The sequence below is a fragment of the Lycorma delicatula genome, chromosome 1 (genome assembly GCF_047948215.1).
Source record: "Lycorma delicatula isolate Av1 chromosome 1, ASM4794821v1, whole genome shotgun sequence".
NCBI classification, from domain to species: Eukaryota; Metazoa; Arthropoda; class Insecta; order Hemiptera; family Fulgoridae; genus Lycorma; species Lycorma delicatula.
Window position 1 is genome coordinate 195,181,399 of NC_134455.1, and position 21,900 is coordinate 195,203,298.

At 29.2% G+C, this 21,900-nt stretch overlaps 2 protein-coding genes across 2 annotated transcripts in view; one reads left to right on the top strand and one right to left on the bottom strand.

Annotated features, from left to right (window-relative positions):
• Window positions 1-1,787, bottom strand: part of Elp5 (Elongator complex protein 5) — a 37,486-nt gene extending 35,699 nt beyond the window's left edge. The window contains exon 1 of the mRNA XM_075369559.1: window positions 1,562-1,787. Within this exon, the coding sequence (XP_075225674.1) occupies window positions 1,562-1,619 (58 nt within the window). The 5' untranslated portion in view covers window positions 1,620-1,787. The remainder of the gene's footprint in view (window positions 1-1,561) is intronic.
• Window positions 1,788-2,045: 258 nt separating this feature from the next.
• LOC142318241 (uncharacterized) overlaps window positions 2,046-21,900 on the top strand; it is a 52,555-nt gene continuing 32,700 nt past the window's right edge. The window contains exons 1-3 of the mRNA XM_075354804.1: window positions 2,046-2,170; window positions 6,166-6,422; window positions 10,860-11,088. Of these exons, the coding sequence (XP_075210919.1) occupies window positions 2,168-2,170; window positions 6,166-6,422; window positions 10,860-11,088 (489 nt within the window). The 5' untranslated portion in view covers window positions 2,046-2,167. The remainder of the gene's footprint in view (window positions 2,171-6,165; window positions 6,423-10,859; window positions 11,089-21,900) is intronic.

A 21,900-nucleotide genomic window follows, 5' to 3' on the forward strand; every position in this document is an offset into this window, starting at 1 on the left:
CTGTAGGATGCAGGATCGCTGTTGGAGCATTCAAGCATGACCTGTGCAACATCAAAACAAATCTCTTTCTGTTGTAACGAAAATAAATATGTCTCAAATTTTGTGCTCACTATATGCATGCACAAATAATCCTTTAAAATAATACAGACATAACAATCACTAATCTCATTGCTATTTTATTTCTTGGACACTAGTAATTTTCTGCTATCAAACTGCCCAAGCATTTAATGACATTTGGTTTCCAGTTTGTTGATGGGCTATTCATATGCTGGTAATTCTCAACCAAAGTACAGCTATTTTGAAACAGTTGTACCATTCTTTTATTTGTGTAACCCCAAAAGTCTACTTAATATCATGAATTGTTTCACTTTAGATACCAAGTTTTGGAAGAACTTGAGCCAGTAATGCTTTTCAACATAGTCTGTCATAAAGGGCAAAATAAAAATGCAACAAGCACTGCTACATAACACACAAAACAGCTGCTTGGAAACAGCTGATAAGCAATTAATTACAAAAAAAAAAAAAACATGCATGCATACTAGTTCCTGGTGGCTTTTAAATTCACATTCATTAATTATATTTCTAAAGAAAAAAAAGTAACATACGTTTTGAATAGCCCTCATAAACAAGCCTGATATAGCTATGGTAGCTAGCCTTTTTATAGTAGCCAGAGCTATCATAAGAAAGGATGGTATTCCATCAAATGTTTCTGATGAAACTTAATTCAGTTTAAATCAAACTCATGGTAACCATTCTGAACAAGTATCATAAAAATTAAATACCTCTACGAATGAAATTCCAACACATACAAAGAGGTTATCCTTCTTTTGAAAAACACAATTTTGCAAAAAGCATTTCCTAAACATTGGAAATAAATAAAATCTTAATACTTTATGGACAAGGTTAACTTGGAGTTAGCAATCATTTAGACTGTAAAACATTTAGTAGTTCCGTAAACAAACTGACAATTATATTTTTTTTACTAACCTTAAATGAATATAACCACATATAAATAACAACATGGTAGAAATACACTTTTTATCATCTAATATTATAACAGTGACAAACAGATTAATCTCTTTGTGAATGACTTACACTGGAAGAAATTTATCATCATAAAAAATTAACATATTTTTGCTATTCTGAATAGGCTGTTTTTGTTCACCAAAAATACTCAAAAATCTCTCTTTTGGTATGTAATTCAGAACAGCATTAACACCCAACACAAACTGACTGAAAAGGTTTAATAATTACTATATTACTTCAAAAATAGAGAATAAATTTCATCATTAATTTGTTTTTCAAAGTAGACAAAAAATATGAGTAGTAACAAAAATAAGTACCAATGATTTTTCATTTCGTCCTATCTTGAATACATTAATGGATAACAAACTTAAGTTAAACTGATCTTACCAGGAGATGCAATTATTACAAATTATATCAGATAGACGATTCAAAATTCTAAGTAACTTATAATCAAATTTATGAACTTAAAGTTAAACACCAATTAATGAAAATAATTGATCTAAGTTTCTAAAAACAATATAGTACACTGAACTACCTTCAATAAGAGCAAATTTGTAAGGTTGACTGCCATTCAACAATTGTTTCAAAGCCATTGCAATAAAGAAAAAAATAAAGTCTATTCTACTAGGAGGTAGACTTTTGAATAAAAAATGATGTTCGGCTGATACTTCCCATTTGATGTGAGTCAAATTTAATAAACAAAAAATATTTCATTACGCACTTACAGAGGTTATGCTACAGCTTGTTTACGTTGAATTAATGTTAGGTTAGGACGCTTTCAGAAAATCCTTATATTAGGATGGATTTAATTATTTCAGAAATGTCTGTATAAATGGAGTAAGTTGATGTAAAAAACTAAAATACAATAGTTAGTTATAATAAATATATGTGTCGATTAAATGTCGTAAATTAAATTACATAAATATTATTTATTTATTTTTGTACGAAGTATTATGCAAATGAAAGGACATTTAATGTATAAATTATTGAGAAGGCTGTGGGTAGGTTTTTATTGATCGGAAGAGTGAAGGTACACCCGGTTGCTTTGTCGGTTTGTTCACTTATTTGTGTTTTTTAAAGTGATCTATTTATCAGTTAATTATTGTTATTTCTTTAAATTAAGTCTGGAAACTCATCCTTTATGGTAAGTTTTATGTGCTTTTCAAAATGGTTTTGTAATTTGTTAATGTCAGTTAATTTCCATGCTTCTGTTAAGAGGTATTCATACCCGCAGGGTAAATATTTCGTTGATGATTTTTGTAGTTTTTTTTTGTGGCAACGCATTCCATTAAACTAAATTAACATTTTTATTACATATAATACTATCGTTACCTAATTTGTGATTTTGTCAAACTTATTTTCAGAAAATGTAGTACTGAATAAAAGTTAGTTTATTATTTAAAGCAATTTGCTTTTTTTGCAATCGTCTTTTAATAAAGCGGCAGTAGTGTGTTTGCCCAAGGAATGATTATGAGTTGAAAATATTTAGTTTAAAGCACATCTTGGATATTGGAAACATTTTAAGTGCAATAATTGTGTATGTATTTTTAATGTTTAATTTTTACTGATTGCTGTAATTTTGTAATAATAATAAAGGTATGAATATTCCTATTTTATTAGTCTTCTGTAACACTGTGGTTTTCAAATTTTGTTCTCAGTTGTTTAGTGTAGTAGATTAAGTTTTTTATTTGCATGTTTCGTTTGTGTGCTGAATGATTGTGTAAATTACAATTGGATCTAATAAATTGTCCATATAACTTTTTATTCGTATGGTTTGTATACATTTTCAAAAAATATATATTTTTAGTTTAATTTACAAGATTCTCGGTTATTACTTTTTTTAAAGTTGGAAATTTTGTTTTTTTAATTTATCATTGTGAAATAAGTAGTAATTAAACTTCATCTTTAATAAAATGACATTTTAAAACCTGTATGAATACATTTTATTCCGTGCAACATAGTAAATGCCCTTATAGGTGTTAGAAGACAATTTCATCTTTTTCCATCCAAATACTTCATTTCACAAAATGTCCAAATTTTCAAAATCCATCCTAATTCTAGGGAATTAAACTTAACTTTTTTGCTTCATAGTGCCATAATCATAATGGTTTTTGGTGATCTAACATGAACCACAAGTCACTCCTGAAAACAGCTTGCCTAATCCCATTCTCAAGATTAATTAATCCATGTGCTAAGCTTATGTGGAGAAGTAAGCATTGAAGTAATTTTTCTACTGTTTTCTTCATTGAGTTTTATGTGTTGTTATATATCAGTAAACTAGCCTAGAGAAATGCAGGTGATAATTCAAACCTATGAGTTACACCATCATTCCCTTCAGCAAAGGAACAGCTGGGTGGTTAGCAGACATCATTTCTTTCAGAGAACACAACTCATTACCAAGTGCCTCTTGTTCATCAAATACTTTAGTTTGTCTTGGTTTAATTCTTTTCATTCGGGGATTCCTTTACAATCATTAATGTTCCAGTTTTTGTATCTATGTAATCACTTTATTTGTTTTGGGACAGTGCATACCAATTCACTCAATTCAAAATTAAAATTTTACTGGTAAAATTATTATTTAATAACATTTAAAAAGTGGAATGCAGTATTTATTTTAATCTTTATGATGTTTAATATTTTTTTCAGAGACAGTTTTTTGTAGGCACATAAGCCAATTTTACTTTTTTTCGTGTTTGTGGAAACTAATAACTTCCTTATTTTTAAAGATATAAAGTTCAAACAAAACACAAATAAATGACGCAAATATAAATTGATCATATTTTTCAAGGAACTATTCCAACCAATTTTAGTGAATGTGAACAATTATTCTTAGAACTCAGAATAGAAAAAAATTGATAACTATTTATCAGTATCATAAGAACAAATATCGTGCACAATGCCATCATTTTTTTTGGAAGAAACTAGAAGTCTACTGCATAAAAAAACAGTCTAAATGTTATAAGAGAAATCTTTTTAAGTGTACAAACCTAAGAATGTAGGTACGGTCCTACACGTGATAAAAAATTATTGAAGATAGGACTGGTGTATGTAGATTTTATTTTAGGAACTAAAGAAGTGGTTCAAGAAACCACTGTCAATATTGTTTGTGCACCTTCTGAAATAGTGAAATTAAGATACAGCACCAGTCACCTGAAACAAGAAAGTAGAAAAAATTGCTCCTACAATAAAACGTAAATTACAATTATCCTTTCCTGAAAATCCAAACCTAGATGAAAATAATAAAAATGAAACCACTTCAAAAACATGGTCAGTTATATATTGGAATTTAATTGAAATTTTTGAAGGAAAAGTGATAACAAGCAAACAAGAAAAAGTCAAAATGATCTTTTACCTAGCTGTAAGTCTTAACAAAAAATCTGTGAATTCTGTTAATTTAATGGACCTTAAATATAGTAAAATTTACAAGGGACTCAATGTAAACATAAAAAGCATACTTCCTTACCTAGCAGAAATAGAAGATAATTAAGTGAAATATAAACGATGTGATTGAATTTTATCAGAATAAATTACGTCCTCATTAAAAAAACAACTGTGTAGCAGTGGATAGAAAAGTATGCAGCAAATGAAACTAATTGTTCTCACTTTAAATGAACCATTTGTTAACTTTAAACACAGATATCTTGATCAAAAAATTTGTGTTATCTATTTTGTCTGCTTTAAGACATAAGCGGTGTTACTTCTTATTGCATCAGGAAACAGTAGTATATGTATGTAGAAATAACAGAACGTGAAACAATGATCAAGCAATTAAAACTTTATATTGATTATGAGGACGTACTAGATTTACTTGTTTGCTATTGTAAGAACTTTTTCCGAAGTCTGGGATTCTACCACAAAAAACCTTGAAGATGAGTCGCTACTTTTCTGAAAAATCCAAAGTTGATATTTTGGGATTTATAACTTAGATTTTCAGTTCACTCTGGTTTATGTTTTTCAGTAAAACCATAATATGCTCTGGATGTAAAATATATTACCCTTTTATCCAGATTAAAGTGGTTTTTGTTTTAATTATCTTGCTTATAACTACTTTTGTTTAAAGAAAACAAGGAAATTATAAAATTTTCCATAGCCTTCAAAAAAGTACAAAATTGACCAATGCACCTATCTAAAATTACTGCTAAACAAAAAAAAAAAAATAAATTAGTCTAACAAAAGTAAATTCATTTTTTCAGCAACTATCTTCGGGTTATCTGAATAGGATTGACCTTTTTTCAGTATTTTTTTTTTTTTTTTACATTATCCTTTTTTAAAAATTTATTTTCTATTACAGTTCATCTGCATGCAGCATAACATTTTTTACTGGTTTAATTTTTGAGTGATGATCTGTTTTGTTATATGCCTCCTTAATAATAAGATACTTTATTAGTGTAACAGACATAGGAAAAGTGTACTAATAATATTAAGAAACAAATTAATATTGACTTCTTTTTATTGTGAAGAGGAGCATTAAAAATTAGCCTACCACATTGTGCAACAATTATTGCTTTTTTTTCATATATACTATTTCCAGTCAGCAGGGGATTGAGATTGTTTTTTGAAGGTGGAGAAATTTGAGTTATAACAGTCATCAGCACTCTATGCACAGATTCTGTAGTATATGTTGTTCCCATTCACATTAAGCTACCAAATCAAATTAGTGAATAATGTAGTCTTATCACATCTTTAAAAAAATAATAATTTTATAGATCTTTTGATAAATAACATTAAAAATGTAGGCCACCAGAAAATTCTTAATTTTCTATGGCTAGTAATTTTTTTATGTTGTGATAATTTAAAGCATTTTAGATTTAAATTGATAAAGAATTTTTTTTCCAAAAAATGTGCTCCTACATACAACAAAGACTATATGCATTTATATTTTACAATTTATTTGTCTTTACTGGCATAATACCATATGGTAGCACATTAGGACTAGCCACATGAAAAAAATTAGTTGTATATTTGTCAAGGTAATTTATTAAAAACTTCAAAAGATATTAGATCAATTACATCAAAAAATAACATCAATTTTTAACTTACAATTAACATTAATTCATTTAACTTAAATGACTTCTTCAACCAATCAAATATTTTTATAAAAATAATAATGATCAACTGTAATTTTGTTTGTATTTTTAGATGGATAAAATGACAGAAGCACAAAAAGCTGCTTATATAGAAGCACACAATGCTATGCAACAGCAGATGTTGTCAATGCAGCAGCACAAGATGAAGCTAGAAAATCATTACGTTCCAACTCTTAAGGTACCACAAGTTCCACCACCAAATCTTGACCAATATAATAAACCAACTCAAGAATCCACATTTACTATGGTACCTGATGATGGGTTGGGATATGATGATGGAGTGCGTGTTCTTCGATCTATAGGAACATGGTAAGGAGATATCAACATCTTTATTTGCTTAGTTTTTAGAATAAAATAGTTTTATTATTAGCTAGATTTTTTGGTAGAAACATTAACTACTAGAACAGTTAACGGAAAAAGTGATATTAAAGTATCAGTTTTAGTGATTGTAAAACTATTTAGTATTTTAGTGATATTAAAACACTTAGTATTAATTTTGCCTTAAAATAACTGGCGATAACCGCTATATTCATAGCAGACTTAAAGATTAATCTGATTAATCAGACACTATTTAATCTGACAATTGTGTGGAGCTTGTTGGAACCTTTTTTATGATTTTAAATTTTAAGTGTGGGGGAAGGAAACCTGACTATCATATAGGCACCTCAGCCTTTATTTATGTTTATTCTTCAGTCGTTTATTAGAAAACAAGAGGTCACAAACTTGGATATTGACTGAGTTGCCCTCCTACCAGTAGGGAGACTGAGCTAAGCAGCTACTCCATCACCTATAAAGAGTCAAATGGAACCAAAGCAGGCACTGATTTGTGGCCATGGTATTTATCCAGTGAAGATCCCACTGTAATGAAAGAAGTGGGTGATGGAGAGGATAATTAACACCTTTAGTAACTGCCTGTGGAGTTATGTTTCTTTTTTAGTTTAGTTTATTTTTAAATAAATCAGACTTAAAGAGAAGATATGAATTGTAACTTTTGAAAATTACGTTTTTTGAACGTTACGTATTTGTAGCCTTATAGATTTAGCATTACAATCCCATAATGTTGGAAAGTGTGGTAGAACAATTTTTGACTGATATTGTGTGTTGATCTTTTCCAAAGTATGAGTGGCTGTAAGGTCTTTGTGATGTAACCTAAAATTAGAAATGCTTAAAATATAAAATAATATAATACTGTATATTACATTACATTATTTTGTTGTTTCAAATGCTTGACTGAGTCAAGAGTTGTGCCTTGCTGGATCATAGCTTTTTCCATTGTGTCATCAACTAAGCACTGGCATATCCATTTTTCCATCTGAATTTCATATTGATTTCAGAAAACTCGTACACATAAAGCTTCAGATCATAATTCAGATTCAAAGTTTGAACTTTGAACAACCTTTTTTTTAGGCTTCAAACTGTTATAAAAATAAAATGTATACTACTTGTATTTAGGTAAACATAACAATCAAAATTAAAATGGTAGTCACTTTTAGTTTCAGTTAGTCTCCATGAGGAAAAAAAGTTATTAAATTGTATAGAATAATAGTATGTTTAATATTATTTTAGATATTTTTCTGATTTTTTTTATTTTTATTAAAAAATAAAAGAAAAAAGATAAATTTTTCAATATATAATATATATTTATGGTTTTCTTTTTTTTGCAATGATCCATAGAGTATTACAAAAATGTTAGTATTTTTTCATGCTTTAGTATTATTGGTATGGCGTAATGTATTCAACAATTTTTCTAGAAGTATGTTAATGTAAATATTGTAATTGTAAGAATTTCAAAAAGACAGTTAACATCGGTAGAAAATAAAATGAAAGTAGCTAAGCATATCAAAAATGGTAGTTGTAAATTATGCTCCTTCAATTCATTTATTGTTTTATTTTTTCTATAGTTGGAGGAGTTTCAAAATTTTGGGTTATACACACCATGTGATTGCTGTTCAGTTTGCAAGTATTTTTGTAAAATAGTTTTTGGTTTGGCAAGAAAGATTTGGAAGCAAGAAAAAAGCAATTCTTGATTGGCTTCTAAATTGGTTAAAGATAGGCTCTACAAATTATGATGTAATTTAACTATAATTTCTTATTTGTAAGTTGATATTAATAATAAAATTAAAAAAGAAGATAATAAACACCTGGGAAAGAATTGGATTGTGATTTTAGAGGTCCAGAACATACTTGCTAACACATCCAAGAAAGTTAACAGTGAAGCATTCAGAAAAATTATAGACATGCAAAATACTTGGCTGTAATTTGTGTCCATCCCTCACCAAGGTATATGGTATCTAAACAGGAAAACTCAAAACTCATATGAATTGGGACCACCTAGTAAATTGTTTAAATTAGGCAGATTGTACTGGGAAGGTAGGAGACTTATGACTATGTATCAATTGTCTCATTATTAGGTCAGTCTTTGGCCCATCAGAAAAAACAATGATGCAGTCTAGCTGTATAAAAATGAGTAAATACAACTCCTGTGTATAAGTTATGCAAACATTTATGATTTATATAATAATAAAATAAATTGAAAACGTCTTCTTTTTATAAGGAAAGAAAACATGTATGAAAAATACAATATCAGAAAGAAGAAAATCAAATAGAATTTTTGTGAAATTAATCTATGTTATTTAAGATAGATTGCTTTGCGCCGAATGCCAGGAAGTATTAGCTGTTAGAAAAAGAAAACTGAAATGCAAAAAGAGAAATAAAAGGAAAGAAACTTACCCGTACGTACAATATTAGGTAAATTTGGGGTGAAACAATTTTAGGCGTGGATGGAATTTAAAGAAATTAAGAAATATATCGAGGAAAATTTTAAAAATCTATCATTATAAACGAGGAAGGATTATGTATAATAATATTTTTAAGTTGGAATTCCATTGTTCATTTGTGTGTGTGTGTACACACACATGCACATTTGTTGTATGCAATGTAAAATGCATTGTACATGGACAAACATCTCAGTACCTTAAAAAAGAATAGAAGCCCATAAATATAGAAAAAAGGAAGTGACAGCGCTCACAAAACATACAGTAGAACATAAACACTCGTTCGATTTCAACAGTACCAAAATATTAGACAGAGAAAAAAATACATATAAAAGGACCACTCTAGAAGAAATGATATATATCAAGAAAAATACAAATGCTATGAAGAATAGAATGGACGGATTAAGCAACATATATGTTAATTTAATTTAGAAAATCATATATACATTGTAAATCTAGTTTTAAGGAAAATAATGTTTAATGTTTGTAATTTTTGAAAAAAATATGTGCATTGTAAAGGTTTCAGTACACAGGAAATAGCAATCAGGTTATATAAAGAGATTCACATAACTATCTAAAGATAAGATAAGTATGTATGGATAGGGAGATCTATTACAACAAGGGTGGGGATAAAATATTGTTATTTGGGTTGGGTAGACCAGTTAACTTCTTAGTATGTAAGAGAATTTTGTATGATGTATGTATGAATGTATATTGTCACATGAGGAAGCTAAGAGAATTCTAAGCGAAACATAGTGTATTTAATTTATAAGTTTCTACATTTGATTGGTTAACCCAAGAGATTAATGATGGTTTTCTGTGTGTGTGTGTGTGTGTGTGTAATATAATATTTTTCTGCCTCCGCAAAGTACAGAATTTGAGAACACTCTTACCTTTACTTTTTTTTGTTCAAAATGCTTTCAGGCCTAAGCCCATTTTCAGTGATATTCTTTAATAATTCTTCGTTTGTTTACATTTAGACATTAGATTTTTTCTCTTTTTACTTTTTTAAAAATTTTAACCAGATTCATATTATCAGTTTTTCATTTTTTTGTGTTTAAATATTTATGTTTAGAATAAGAATATTTCTTAGTGCTAAAATTTTTTAAGCGTTCTTACTTATTTAACTGCACTCATTATCTAATAATTGTAATATGTATTTGATGATGCCATGCTCAACTGAAGTAAATAATGATTATACTTGAGCTAGCTGTTAAAATGTGCTATTTTTAATAGCTGGCTCCAAATTTTGTATTTATTCAGTTGTGCTTATTAGAAAGAAATATTAATTGGTAAGGTTAATAGGGCCTTTAAATAAATATTATTATAACATTCAAGACCATAAAAGTATAAATGTTTTTAAATGTTGCTGGTCACTGTTATTTATGGAGACTAATTTAGAGATATTAGAAAAAATAAATAAAATTTTATTTAGGTATAAAAACTCATTTCAGTTGCTCTGTTGTTTGATCATTTGAATGATAAATAAAAGAGCCAGTTTTCACCCTTTTATGTTAGCCGCTTTAGGGCAAGATTGCTTATAAGCAAAATATTTTTCTATAATCATTCTTTAAAAGAATTACTGCGCCAGCATAAATAATTTCAAATTTGGTTTCAAAAAATATCCTTGTTCCAGCAAAACAGTGCTACATTTTAGGCAATAAATATATTTTATATTGTGCATAAAATTATAAAAATAAACTTGGAATTGAATAATTCCAAGTAGTATTTTTAAAAGAGAACAAATTTATAAATAGAGCAATTTTAATTATTTGTGTAGTAACACAAAAGTATTAAAAGTATAAAAATATTACTTTAATGATTTTTCTTTATTTGTTGTAGATTGAGAGATGAAGTGTGAAAAATATCAACTATTATGAAAATAATTTATTTATTTTATTTAAATAAGTATTTTTTTAGTGTTGGTATTAAATGAAAAGTGAACTGTTAGTTAATATTTATACTTTTGTAGGGCACCAGATTACACAGCTCATCAACCTACCAGTTTTCAAACAAATCAGCCAAGTTTTAGTAATGAAACGGAACGTAAACCACCACCTCCTCCTGCAACTGCTACTGCTTCAACTACAACTGGAAACTCTCAACCTTCCCCACCTAAACAGAAACCAAAAGTTGAAAATAATAATAAAAGCTTTACGTGTACAGAATGTGGAAAAGGTCTTGCAAGAAAAGATAAATTGGTGAGTTTTTTTTTTTTTTTAGTTTTAATTCTTAGTAATGGATTAAGTGAACCAAAATTAATAGTAAAATATAAAAGTAAGATATGATTAGAAGCTTATGAAGTATTTATTAAAATATCAATAAAAAAAGTCTGCTTTCTTGAGTTATATGAAAGTGAGTCAATAATTTTATATATTCTTTTGTTATGTAATTTATTTTCACAAAGATAGGGATTTAATATGTACATCATTTTTCTACATTATCATACCCCCTCCTTTGTCAATACACTTGGTCCAGCGATCCACACGCTTTCAAGATGAAGGTTTTTGGTTGGTCGCAAAGCCACTTTTGCATCGCTTCCTGCACATCTAAGTAGAAAATTGACAACCTTGCAAAGTATCTTTGAACAGATGAAAATTGGAGGGAGTATGATATGGGCTGTAGGGAGGATGTTCCGGAATATAAAATTCCAACTTGTTGATTATTTGAACAGTGTGGTGTCGAGCCATGTATGGGTGGGCATTGTCATGCAACAACAATTTCTTCAGCTTTGTTCAATAATAGACTGTATGAAAGTCAAGCTTGTTATGGATGATTTGATGGGTGAACCATGACAGATCGTGAAAGAAGATACTATGTCTCATAGTCAGTTGATGGTGAAGGTTAACAGGCATTTTGCTCTCTCTCTTTGTGCTTCACATTTGTCCGGCCACTTTAAAATTTTTCTATCTGCAAAAAAACACTTGCATGATAAAAGTACTGTCCTGTATTGTGGTGAAAGTTTACGTTGAATTTCAGCCTCTCTCACACTCAGACCAGAGAAATCAGATTACTGCTTATTGTTCCTCCTTGGCGAAAACTGCTAGCGAAGCAAACATGTTTATTGTAATAGCCAGAAGGCAAATGATGTGATCGGGATTAAATTTCACACACATTATCGCAGTCTTACCAACTCTAAGCACACATGCGCAGAAGGAAGTTGGCACAATGGTGTGTTATAGTGAAAGTAGGTAGATAAATTTTTACTCAGCATCGTAAATATACATGGGCAGATTTTTTAAAACTGATGAGGAAAAACCAGTAATTTACTGTGATTAACAAATTTCCTGCTAAAAGAAATATTACATCAAATATAGCTGTGAATCCAAAGAGAAATTTAGTGTGCTTCTTAATTATTATTAAGATTGAAACAAAGTAATGCATAAGTCTTTGTAGATCTTGGCTCTTAATTTTTTATTCATGCTTTTTATGTAGTTATTTAAAATTATTTATTTAACTTTTTTGTAAGATAAAAGATGTTTATAATTTATAATTTAATTTTTAAGAAACTGTAATGTATTGATTAAGCAAAAAATAGTATTTCTGCTTTACCCGAAGTAAAGTTAATGTAACATGTTTTGTAATAAAACATAGTCCAGTTTATAAACAACAAGCAAAAATTTAAAAAAACCATTTTAATAGTGATCTATTAAAATGGTTTTAACAAGCAATTTATACAAATAGACATCAAGAAGTTGTGTTTCAGTCTTATATTTTTTTAGTCTCGCCCAATCATATCGATAGTCAACATATTGATAATACAGTTATTTAATTTGAATATTGATGTTACACAACATTTCTCAAATTCAAGTGAACATAAAAAAAAAATCATAGTGTTTGTAAAAGAGAGTATATATAATAATCATAGAACAATTGCAAATTGTCATAAAACAATTTTTCACAATTTACAAATCAAATGGCATAGGTTTTTTTAACATACCTACCTAATCTTGTAACATCAGTAACATCCTTTAACATCATTATTGAGCATTGACTTTCTAGGAGATAAATGTTTTTATTATTATTATTACATTTTTTATGGACATTGTCATTGTCATTACTACCTCTACAACTATAATAATCATCATACCATTTCTCTGAACTAGTAGGAGATTTGTTATTGTGATCATTATTATGAATAACATGATCATTACAGTCAGAATCATAATTAACTGTACTAGGATTAAAAGATTTTCTAATATGAAAAGTATTTCTACATTTAATGTGATTATTTGCATCTCTAATCTGATAGTATTGTGAAGTGCTGGTGATTGTCAACAATGGCAGCTGGTTCCCGTGTTTTAGATTTTTCATCCCAGTGTGTTATATTATCACCTACCTGTAAAATCTTTTCTTTCTTACATTTACAATCATAATATTGTTTAAACTGAGATTCACAAATTTTATTAAAATTAAATTGCCTTTGTACCCTAGGCTTATTTATTAAAAAAAAAAAAAAACAGTATTGACTATATTTTTAAAAACAGAAATTTTTGACTATCAATTTTGAGGATATCTAGGACTTGAAGTTATTTTAAAACTCTGTTTTTAGAAAAGATAATAAATTCCCTAGATTCAAATTGCACATTATCTGCTATGACTACTTCACTTATTCCACACATAGAAAATACAATCTTTAAAACTTGTATAATAGCCTTAGAATTTTTTTAACTAATCTTTACCAAATCAAGCCATCTTGTATATCCATAACAACTAAATATGAGTTACCTCCAAAGTCAAGAAAATCGCAAGAAATTTTTTTAAAAGGATGTTCAGGACATTTTTGTACTACCATAAGCTCTTTAATAATTTTTTATCTACATTTTTCACAAACTTTACATTTTAAAATAAAATTTTCAATATCTTCATTTACCCCTGTCATCCTTTTTAATTTTACATTATTCATCTTGAACATATTTAATAACTTTACTAAGAATTTCATCATTACCTGTTTCAGCCTTGAATTTTTCTTGAATCCTAGAAATAGAATTAGTTGTATGAACGACATCATTTACATCTAAGTCTACTTCAGTATCCAAGTCTACATCTACTATAAGGACAATTAATAGCAACTGCAATTAATATTTTTTTACCTGAAACAAATTAAAGGTCAAAATCACAAATTGATGAAGTTTAATACTCTGTAATCTAGAAGGAATACTATTATCTTTGTTTTAATGATTCACAACAATGGTAAATAATCAGTTTGAATTTTTATTTTCCTACCATATAAGTATTGGTGAAATTTTTTACATGAAAAAAGGTTTGCTAAAAATTCTTTCTTGATTTATTCCCACCTAATTTTGTTTCATTCAAGCTATTTGATGCATAAATAATAGGTCTACCTTCTTGTAACGCTACACAATCAATAGCATCCTTACTACTGCCAGTTTGTATAGTAATTTCTTTATCCTTATCAAAATTTTGCTAAACAGTTGGCATAATTAATTAAGGTAACTTTTAATTGTTTAAAGTACTTATAACTATCTAGTTACATGAATTCATTAGATTTTTTAAGTAATTTCTTCAATGGTTGAGATAATTCAGCAAAATTTGGTATATAACTACATAAATAATTAATTTAATTCTAAAAATCCTTATAGATATTTTTTATATTTAGGTAGTATAATGATTTTAGATTGCATCAACCCTTGGTCTATAAGGTTTCTTTCATAAATCCATTCTCAAAAATTTGTCACAAATATTTGACAGAAGTTAAATTGAACTTAATATATTTCTATTATGTCTATTATATTCAAGTTCTTTAAGCAATCGTTCATTCATCTCTTGCTTGTCTCTGCACGCTAGAATTGCTGAATTGCATCAATTAACTCAATAGTATCCGTATTGGAAATCCTATCACGTGTTACTCTATCATTTGAAAATAACAGTTTGGTCTCTTAAAACTTCTTCCTCATTTTTGAATTCACAACTTTGTCATAAAATTTTGAGATTACTAACAAAATTATTCAATGATTCACCTTCTACCTGCCTCAGATTGTAAAATTTAAAACATTTATGAAGGACATTCCTTTTTTGAATTATTTTTTCAGTATCTGTTTTATCTTTGGCCTCAAAATACTTAAATGTATCATGAACTTTTTTTAGCTGTTTGCACATGATATTTAAAAGAATTGCTACTTGTCATTTTCCAACTTATCCTGACCAGCAGCTTTCATGTTTATATATAAAAAGATTGTTTAAATTTTTTCCAGTTTTAATTTTAATTGTCCGGCAGTTTCAAACAAGGCATTATAATTAAATTGAAACCACTAATTTTTGCTTTTTTTTTTAAATTACATACTGATCTAAATCAAAATTTGCAATAAGCCAACCATGTGCTAAATCTCTTACTGTTGTACATTTTGAACTGAATTTTTAAATTTAATGACAAAACATAATTTCCAACTTTACCGTACTGTGCCATAATGTATCATGTGTTGTAATAAAACATAGGTAAGTTAATAAACATAAGAACAATTATTAAAATGGTTTTGCTAGCACAAATTTACAACTTGACTCAATGTTTGACATGTTAGCTTGTGACCATCAGCCTTCACTCTCTCCCAACCATATCAGTTAACATATTGGTAATACAATTATTTACTTTGAATATCGACATTACACAACAAAATTTAAATTTACAAAGTGTAAATTCACAAATTGTATCAGTTCTATAAGGATTTTTGTTTTTAAATAGACTTCAAAGTATCTAAATTATCAATCCTAAGCTTGATTATAACTTCAGGTTAGTAAGATATGTGAATGATTTGAGCTTAGTTAATTTAAGTAGTGATATTTAATTGTATATGAAAATGGTTTGCGTAATCTTGTTATTCATCTTTTAGGATTATGTATTGTCATCATTTAGTATGGATTAAAAAAAAATACTTCTTTTGAAATTGTGCACTATGAACAACATAGAAAAGAATGCTTTTTTAATAAATTATAAAATCCTGTTAATTGCTTTTCTTGTTAAACTTTTGTAGAAAACTGCAGAAATTACAAAATATTATATTAATAACAGTTTCATTTTCTATTACTTTGTAACGATTAAAGAAACAATTAATATTGTAATGTATGCAAAAGCAAAACATATTCGTCATTTAAATATTTTAAATAATGTTGTTGAGGTATGGTTTCAATATATTAAATTTTTTTCTATTTCAGCTCTCTGCAGGCAGAAAACTTTTATTTTTCATGTAAAACTGTTTTACACATTGAACCATGCTGCATGTTTTAAACTACTGTAATACATTTTTCATAATTTCAGTTAATAGAAATAGAAAAAAGGTTATGAAAGAAGAAGAAGAAGAAGAAGAGTTTAGAGTTTATATGAAAACTGTTATGAATCTCATAGTAATCTATTATAAATCTCATAGCTTGTATAGTAGAAAAATGTATAATCAAAAAAATTCACAGCAGTTTAAGTAAAGTAAGAGAGTTCTGTATTCTTCAATTGTGTGTAAATAAAATATAGTGTATGAAGTCTATAGAAATGTATGTTATATACTGTAATGTTAATTTTAATGTAATCTCTTATTGAAGTTATGGAACTGGAAATTCCTTTACCAATATATAAAATTACCATCCACATCTCCCTTACAGAGTTGAAACAATGTGTATAATACATGTTTCATAACAAAAAGGTGTGTATATATATATATATATATATATATATAGATTTGTTGCTCTATACTATCTGTCTTTGCTTTCTTATACCTGTGGTGGATATAAATCACCTGAGATAAAAGAAGTAACATTCAAAGATAGTTTCCCTGAGAGCTGCCTAATAAAGTTATTATACAACTAGCCCCTGTGAAGAACAATGTGAAGGTGTCGCTCGCTAGTAGGGCTGAATATTATCCAAATTATAGTGGGCTTAGCGTGGTGATGTGCAACTGAATCCTTTATCTGTGGAGAAAGTAATGGGAATCACTACACTTTATACTTTCGTTAGTAAGCCTGATATGGGGCGCTTATTATTCTCAAGAATGGCTGTTTCACTTTCGGGAGTGACACTACTCAGATTTTTCACTGAAAATGTGAATGTTATGTATTTAACTCATTAGATTACCAGTAATTAGGACAATATGGAAATTTATAAATCATTCAATTTTTGACAATCTCAAACAACGAAATATTCGATTTTTATAAAATGTTTGTTAATAAAAAAATCAATTTATTTATTAAAGAGCTGAAGAAACAGCTTTTCTTCAGTATTTCACAGGATTAGCTGTATAATGAACTTCATAGGCTTCTCTCAAAGAAAGTAACTTTGACTGTTACTTCTTGTACCGCAGGTAATTTATATTCACCATAGACATAAGAAAGCAAAGACAGACAGTATTAAAAGACAGATGTATACAGTTACTTTGTTTTACATACTCTGTGATAACACTGGTCAAAATGATTTTTGTCTCACAAGTACCAGTAGGTGTACTAGTGTACTTAATGCAGTTTTTTATCCTGTTTTCAAGTATGAATTTGGAATTTCTCCATCACCCACAGTTTTTTGTTATTTTTTTTTTTTTAAACATTTTTTCATCCATTTGTCCATTGTGAAGTAAAAGCTCCTAGAGCATTGTAAATATGATGTAAACAAATGAGCTAACTCAAAGGGTAGTGTTGCTACTGTTGCGCAGGTTCAGACGTGAATAGACATGTACAAATGTGGTCTAGTGTAGAGCACACATTTATCAGAACAATCTCAGTTGTGAGATAGTAGTGGACCAGTAAACACAATTGCGAGTACTTTGTGTGTCTGAATTATTGTGTATTACATATTTACAACTTTATTTCTTTTAATTAGTCATTAGTTACAAAATGCCTAGAGTTTGTTTAAATCATTCTAGCAGTTTTTGTTATGTATGTGGTGAAGTGACGCTCAAGTCCCAAAGGTGAAACCTTACTCCATTAGTAAAAAAGTGTTATAAACTTTATTTTGGGTGTAAAGGCTGAGACCAAACAAGGACCTGGGCTCTACATATATGCTGTTTATCATGTTCTAGGCTTCTCACTGCATAGAAAAATGGCACACCACATGCCATTTGCTATCCCTATGATTTGGAGGGATTTCTGCTATTTACTGTTATTTCTGCTTAAACGGATTTTATTTCTACCATTTAACGGATTATAACAAAATCAAAACATACCGTGTTGCACCCTAACTTGCAATCTGCAATGAGACCAGTTCCACTCTGGAACTGCCCATACCAAAGCCTCCAGAACATGTGAAGACAGCTCAGAGATGATAAAGCTCAAAGTCTGATGGAAGTAAGGAAGAAAAAACAGATTCTGGTGATATAATTTATGAACAAAGCAGTTCATCTGAGCCTCATTTACTGACTCGAGAAAATCTTAACGATCTCAAACAAGATTAAAGTTATCCAAAAAACAGTCAGAAGTGCTTGATTTTCAGCTAAAAGGATGGAATCCTCTTCAAAAGAATACAAAGATATGAACTTATCATAATCGTCATTCTGAATTTAAAGACTATTTTTCTGAAGAAAATGGCTATTCATTGATTCCTCTAAAGTTATTTTAAAAGCTGTGTTTCTCTTCATAATGACAATAAATTTCCATCAGTGCCTGTGGCTCAGTCTGTAATATGAAAGAAACATATGAGAACTTTAAATCTATATTGGAAAAGTTTTAATATGCAGTGTATGAATGGAATATTTGTTGGTGATTTGAAGGTAATTGCACCTATTCTTGGTCTGCAGCTTGGTTACACAAAAGACAGAAAAAACCATTTCATTAGAAAAGAATGGCCTAAACGCAAATCACTCGCTTCTCAACAGAAAAATGTGAAACACGACCCATTGTGTAATCCTAAAAATGTGTATCTACCTCTGTTACATATCAAACTAGGATTAAGGAAGAATTTCATCGAGGCCATGGACAATACTCCTGGTTTCATGCTTTTGGAACAGAAGTTTCCTAAAATTAGTGATGCAAAAATTAAAGAAGGAATATTTTTGGGTCCACAAATATGATCACTAGTGCATGATGTAAAGTTTGAGGAACTATTGAATCCACTGGAGAAAGCAGCTTGGCAAGAATTCAAAAATGTTACTCAGAGTATTTTGAGAAATCAAAAGGTGGAAAATTACCATGATATTGTCAACTATCTTATAAAAATGAATGTAATATGTCCTTAAAAGTACATTTCCTACACTCGCACCTAGATTTCTTCTTGGAAAATCTTGGCACAGTGAGCGAGCACAGGGAACACTCTCATCAGGAGATTTCAGCTATGGAAAAGAGGTATCAAGGCAAATGGAATCCTAATATGCTGGACGATTATTGTTGGACCATCAAGAGAGAGGGATGCTTCACAGGGGAAATATAGCAGAAAATCATAATTTCTTACTTTCTAGTAAGTCAGATGTTTGAATATTGTGTAGTTAAGAATGCAGATAATATTAAAATGTTTGAAATTATAAATTGCTTTCTCTCGGAAACCTTGCGTGATGGGAAAAAGCCAATATCATATTTGAATTCAGGAGAAAAGATTCTATCAGAATCACATTTTTCTTCCTGAGACAAAAAAATTATTTATTGTTCCCCAGTGTAATCTGATTTGAAAATAATGTTATTGTGTACCTTTTCATTTGATAAAATTGAATTTCTAATGCTGGCATACATAACTCAAAAAGGATGTTTTTTATATGCATATTTCTTTTAATTTACTTTTAGTTGACATGAAGTATGAATCAAACACGGATAAGTGTCTTAATAAAGCGACAGTAAAATCATTAGTTAAAAACCTTGTACAATAATTTTTACTTCAGAATTAGAGTTTTCAGTGAATCAATAGTTCATACTAAAATACAAGTTGTCAGAAAATTTGTTGAGCATTTTAATATTGGATTTACTGTCATAGTTGCAAAGAGTGAGCCATGACCTGAATGTGTAATCTTTCAAACCAAAGCATGAAACCACCCTCATTATGGAAACAGCACCTTACCATTAAACCTTCAGTGTTTTCAGAGATAAAATGCAGAAAGAGAATTATGTTATTTTTTACAGGCAATATCTTTAAGCAGTTGAGGCATCATTCTTAGAAAGTTTAAAGATAATTAAGTGCAGAAGAGCTTATACAATTAGTGTTGAGCTGTTGTTACCTGCTGCAAAAGATATGATGATTTATATGTTGTGTGAATTGTCATCTAACTGCTAGATACGATACTACTGTCAAATTATAACATATACCGCTGAATTGAAATCATAGCATTAAATGTTAACACCTTAATAGTTCAAATTCAAAATAGTTATTTATCGCTGTACTATTCAATGGGAGCACAGATGTAAGAAACTATGCTCAACTTATTTCATGTATTTCAAAGTAAATTTAGAGAGGATTATGTATTTTGTGATGAGCAAACAACATGAACTACTTGCCACTAAAATATTCAAAAAGCTGGATGACTGCAGAAATGGACTGGACTGGAAACAGTATGTTGGCTTCTGTTCTGATGCCGCTCAAACTATGAATGGAAAATGTAGAGATGTTGCACCCAAGGAAATACAGTTACAGAAGATTATACCCTCACTCATTGCAGGATCTACAAAGAAGCTTTAGCAGCAGAATTGATGCCCGAACAATTTAAACACATTCTCCACAAGGCGGCTACCAAGGAGGTCAATTTTCATTATATCTTAAGCTTTGAGTTCTCATTTATTTTTGAAACTATGTTCTGAAATGGGCAGTGGCCATATTCAGTTACTGCTACACACAGAGGTGAGATGATTTTCTAAATTAAAAGTATTAGGAGGTTATTTGAACTATATTCAGAGTGTTCTCAATGGATGACATTTTGAATTGCATGATCAATTGACAGTCAGTCAAGCTTTGAATCACAACACCAGTCTAATTATCAGATATTTTTATCACCACATTGACTTAATTTCAAGTTTGCAAGGTGAAACAACAAATCGGTTATCAATAGACAACAGAATAAATACATTTATCAAAAAATATCAAATTATGAATAATTGTGTTCTGAGTGAAAATAAATTTTGCTGTCTTTCTAAATTTGGAGAATTTTGTGATGGTACACAGAATTAAAATGGAATGTAATATCATCAGTAAAACAAAACTCATTGCCTAATGCTCATTGAAACTTTTGAAGAGTACTGGATATAATTCCTGGAACTCTGCTTAATACAATATAGAATCTTTGATCAGAGGCAAAAATGAATCTTGTGATGGAGGTTTGAAAATGGAATTTAAAAAGTTATTTGAATTTTTCCTAAAAATTAAAAATTAATAAACATCACTCTTCAGTTAAGCATTATTACTTTTGATTCCATTTTCTGCCACATATCTTTGTAAAACTGGATTTTCTGCTATAGTACAGAAAAAAAAAATGTAATAAACTGAATCTTGACCCAAATTTTCACTTAAAATGTTTAATTAAAATAGATATCTTTTCATTTGTTTCAAGCATATAGCACTATCCTTCTTACTGAATTTTTAGTCTTCAAGAATATTATAATCAGTAATGTTTGAGGTGCGGTTCAAAAGTAAGGGCCAATAAGTTATAAACAGTGATTGGCAACATTGATTGGTACATGCATACACAATAGTCTTAAGTGGTCTGTTGGGCATGTAACCACCACATTGCCGTCAATTCATTATTTGCCTTTGAGAGACTGTGTTAAAATGAGTACAGTAATAGCAAATCCCACCAGTTGTGAAGTGTGATCAGTGATTAAATCTTTAAATGCAAAAGGACATAATGCTGCTGAAAATTCACTGTCAGTTATGTTAAACATTTGGCCCTTCTGGATTGAGTGAAGGAAAAGTGAGGCAGTGATATGAGTTTAGGGAAGGTTGTTCAGATGTTCATGACAAACAGAGAAGTGTTAGGCCTAGTGTCTGGACTGACAAATTTGTTGATCCTTTGAACACAAAAGTGAGAAAAAAATTATTGCTTTGTGATTAGCACTTTTTCTCTAGAATTTGCAGACATTTCAAAAACACAGTGTTGCGAATCATGACTAAC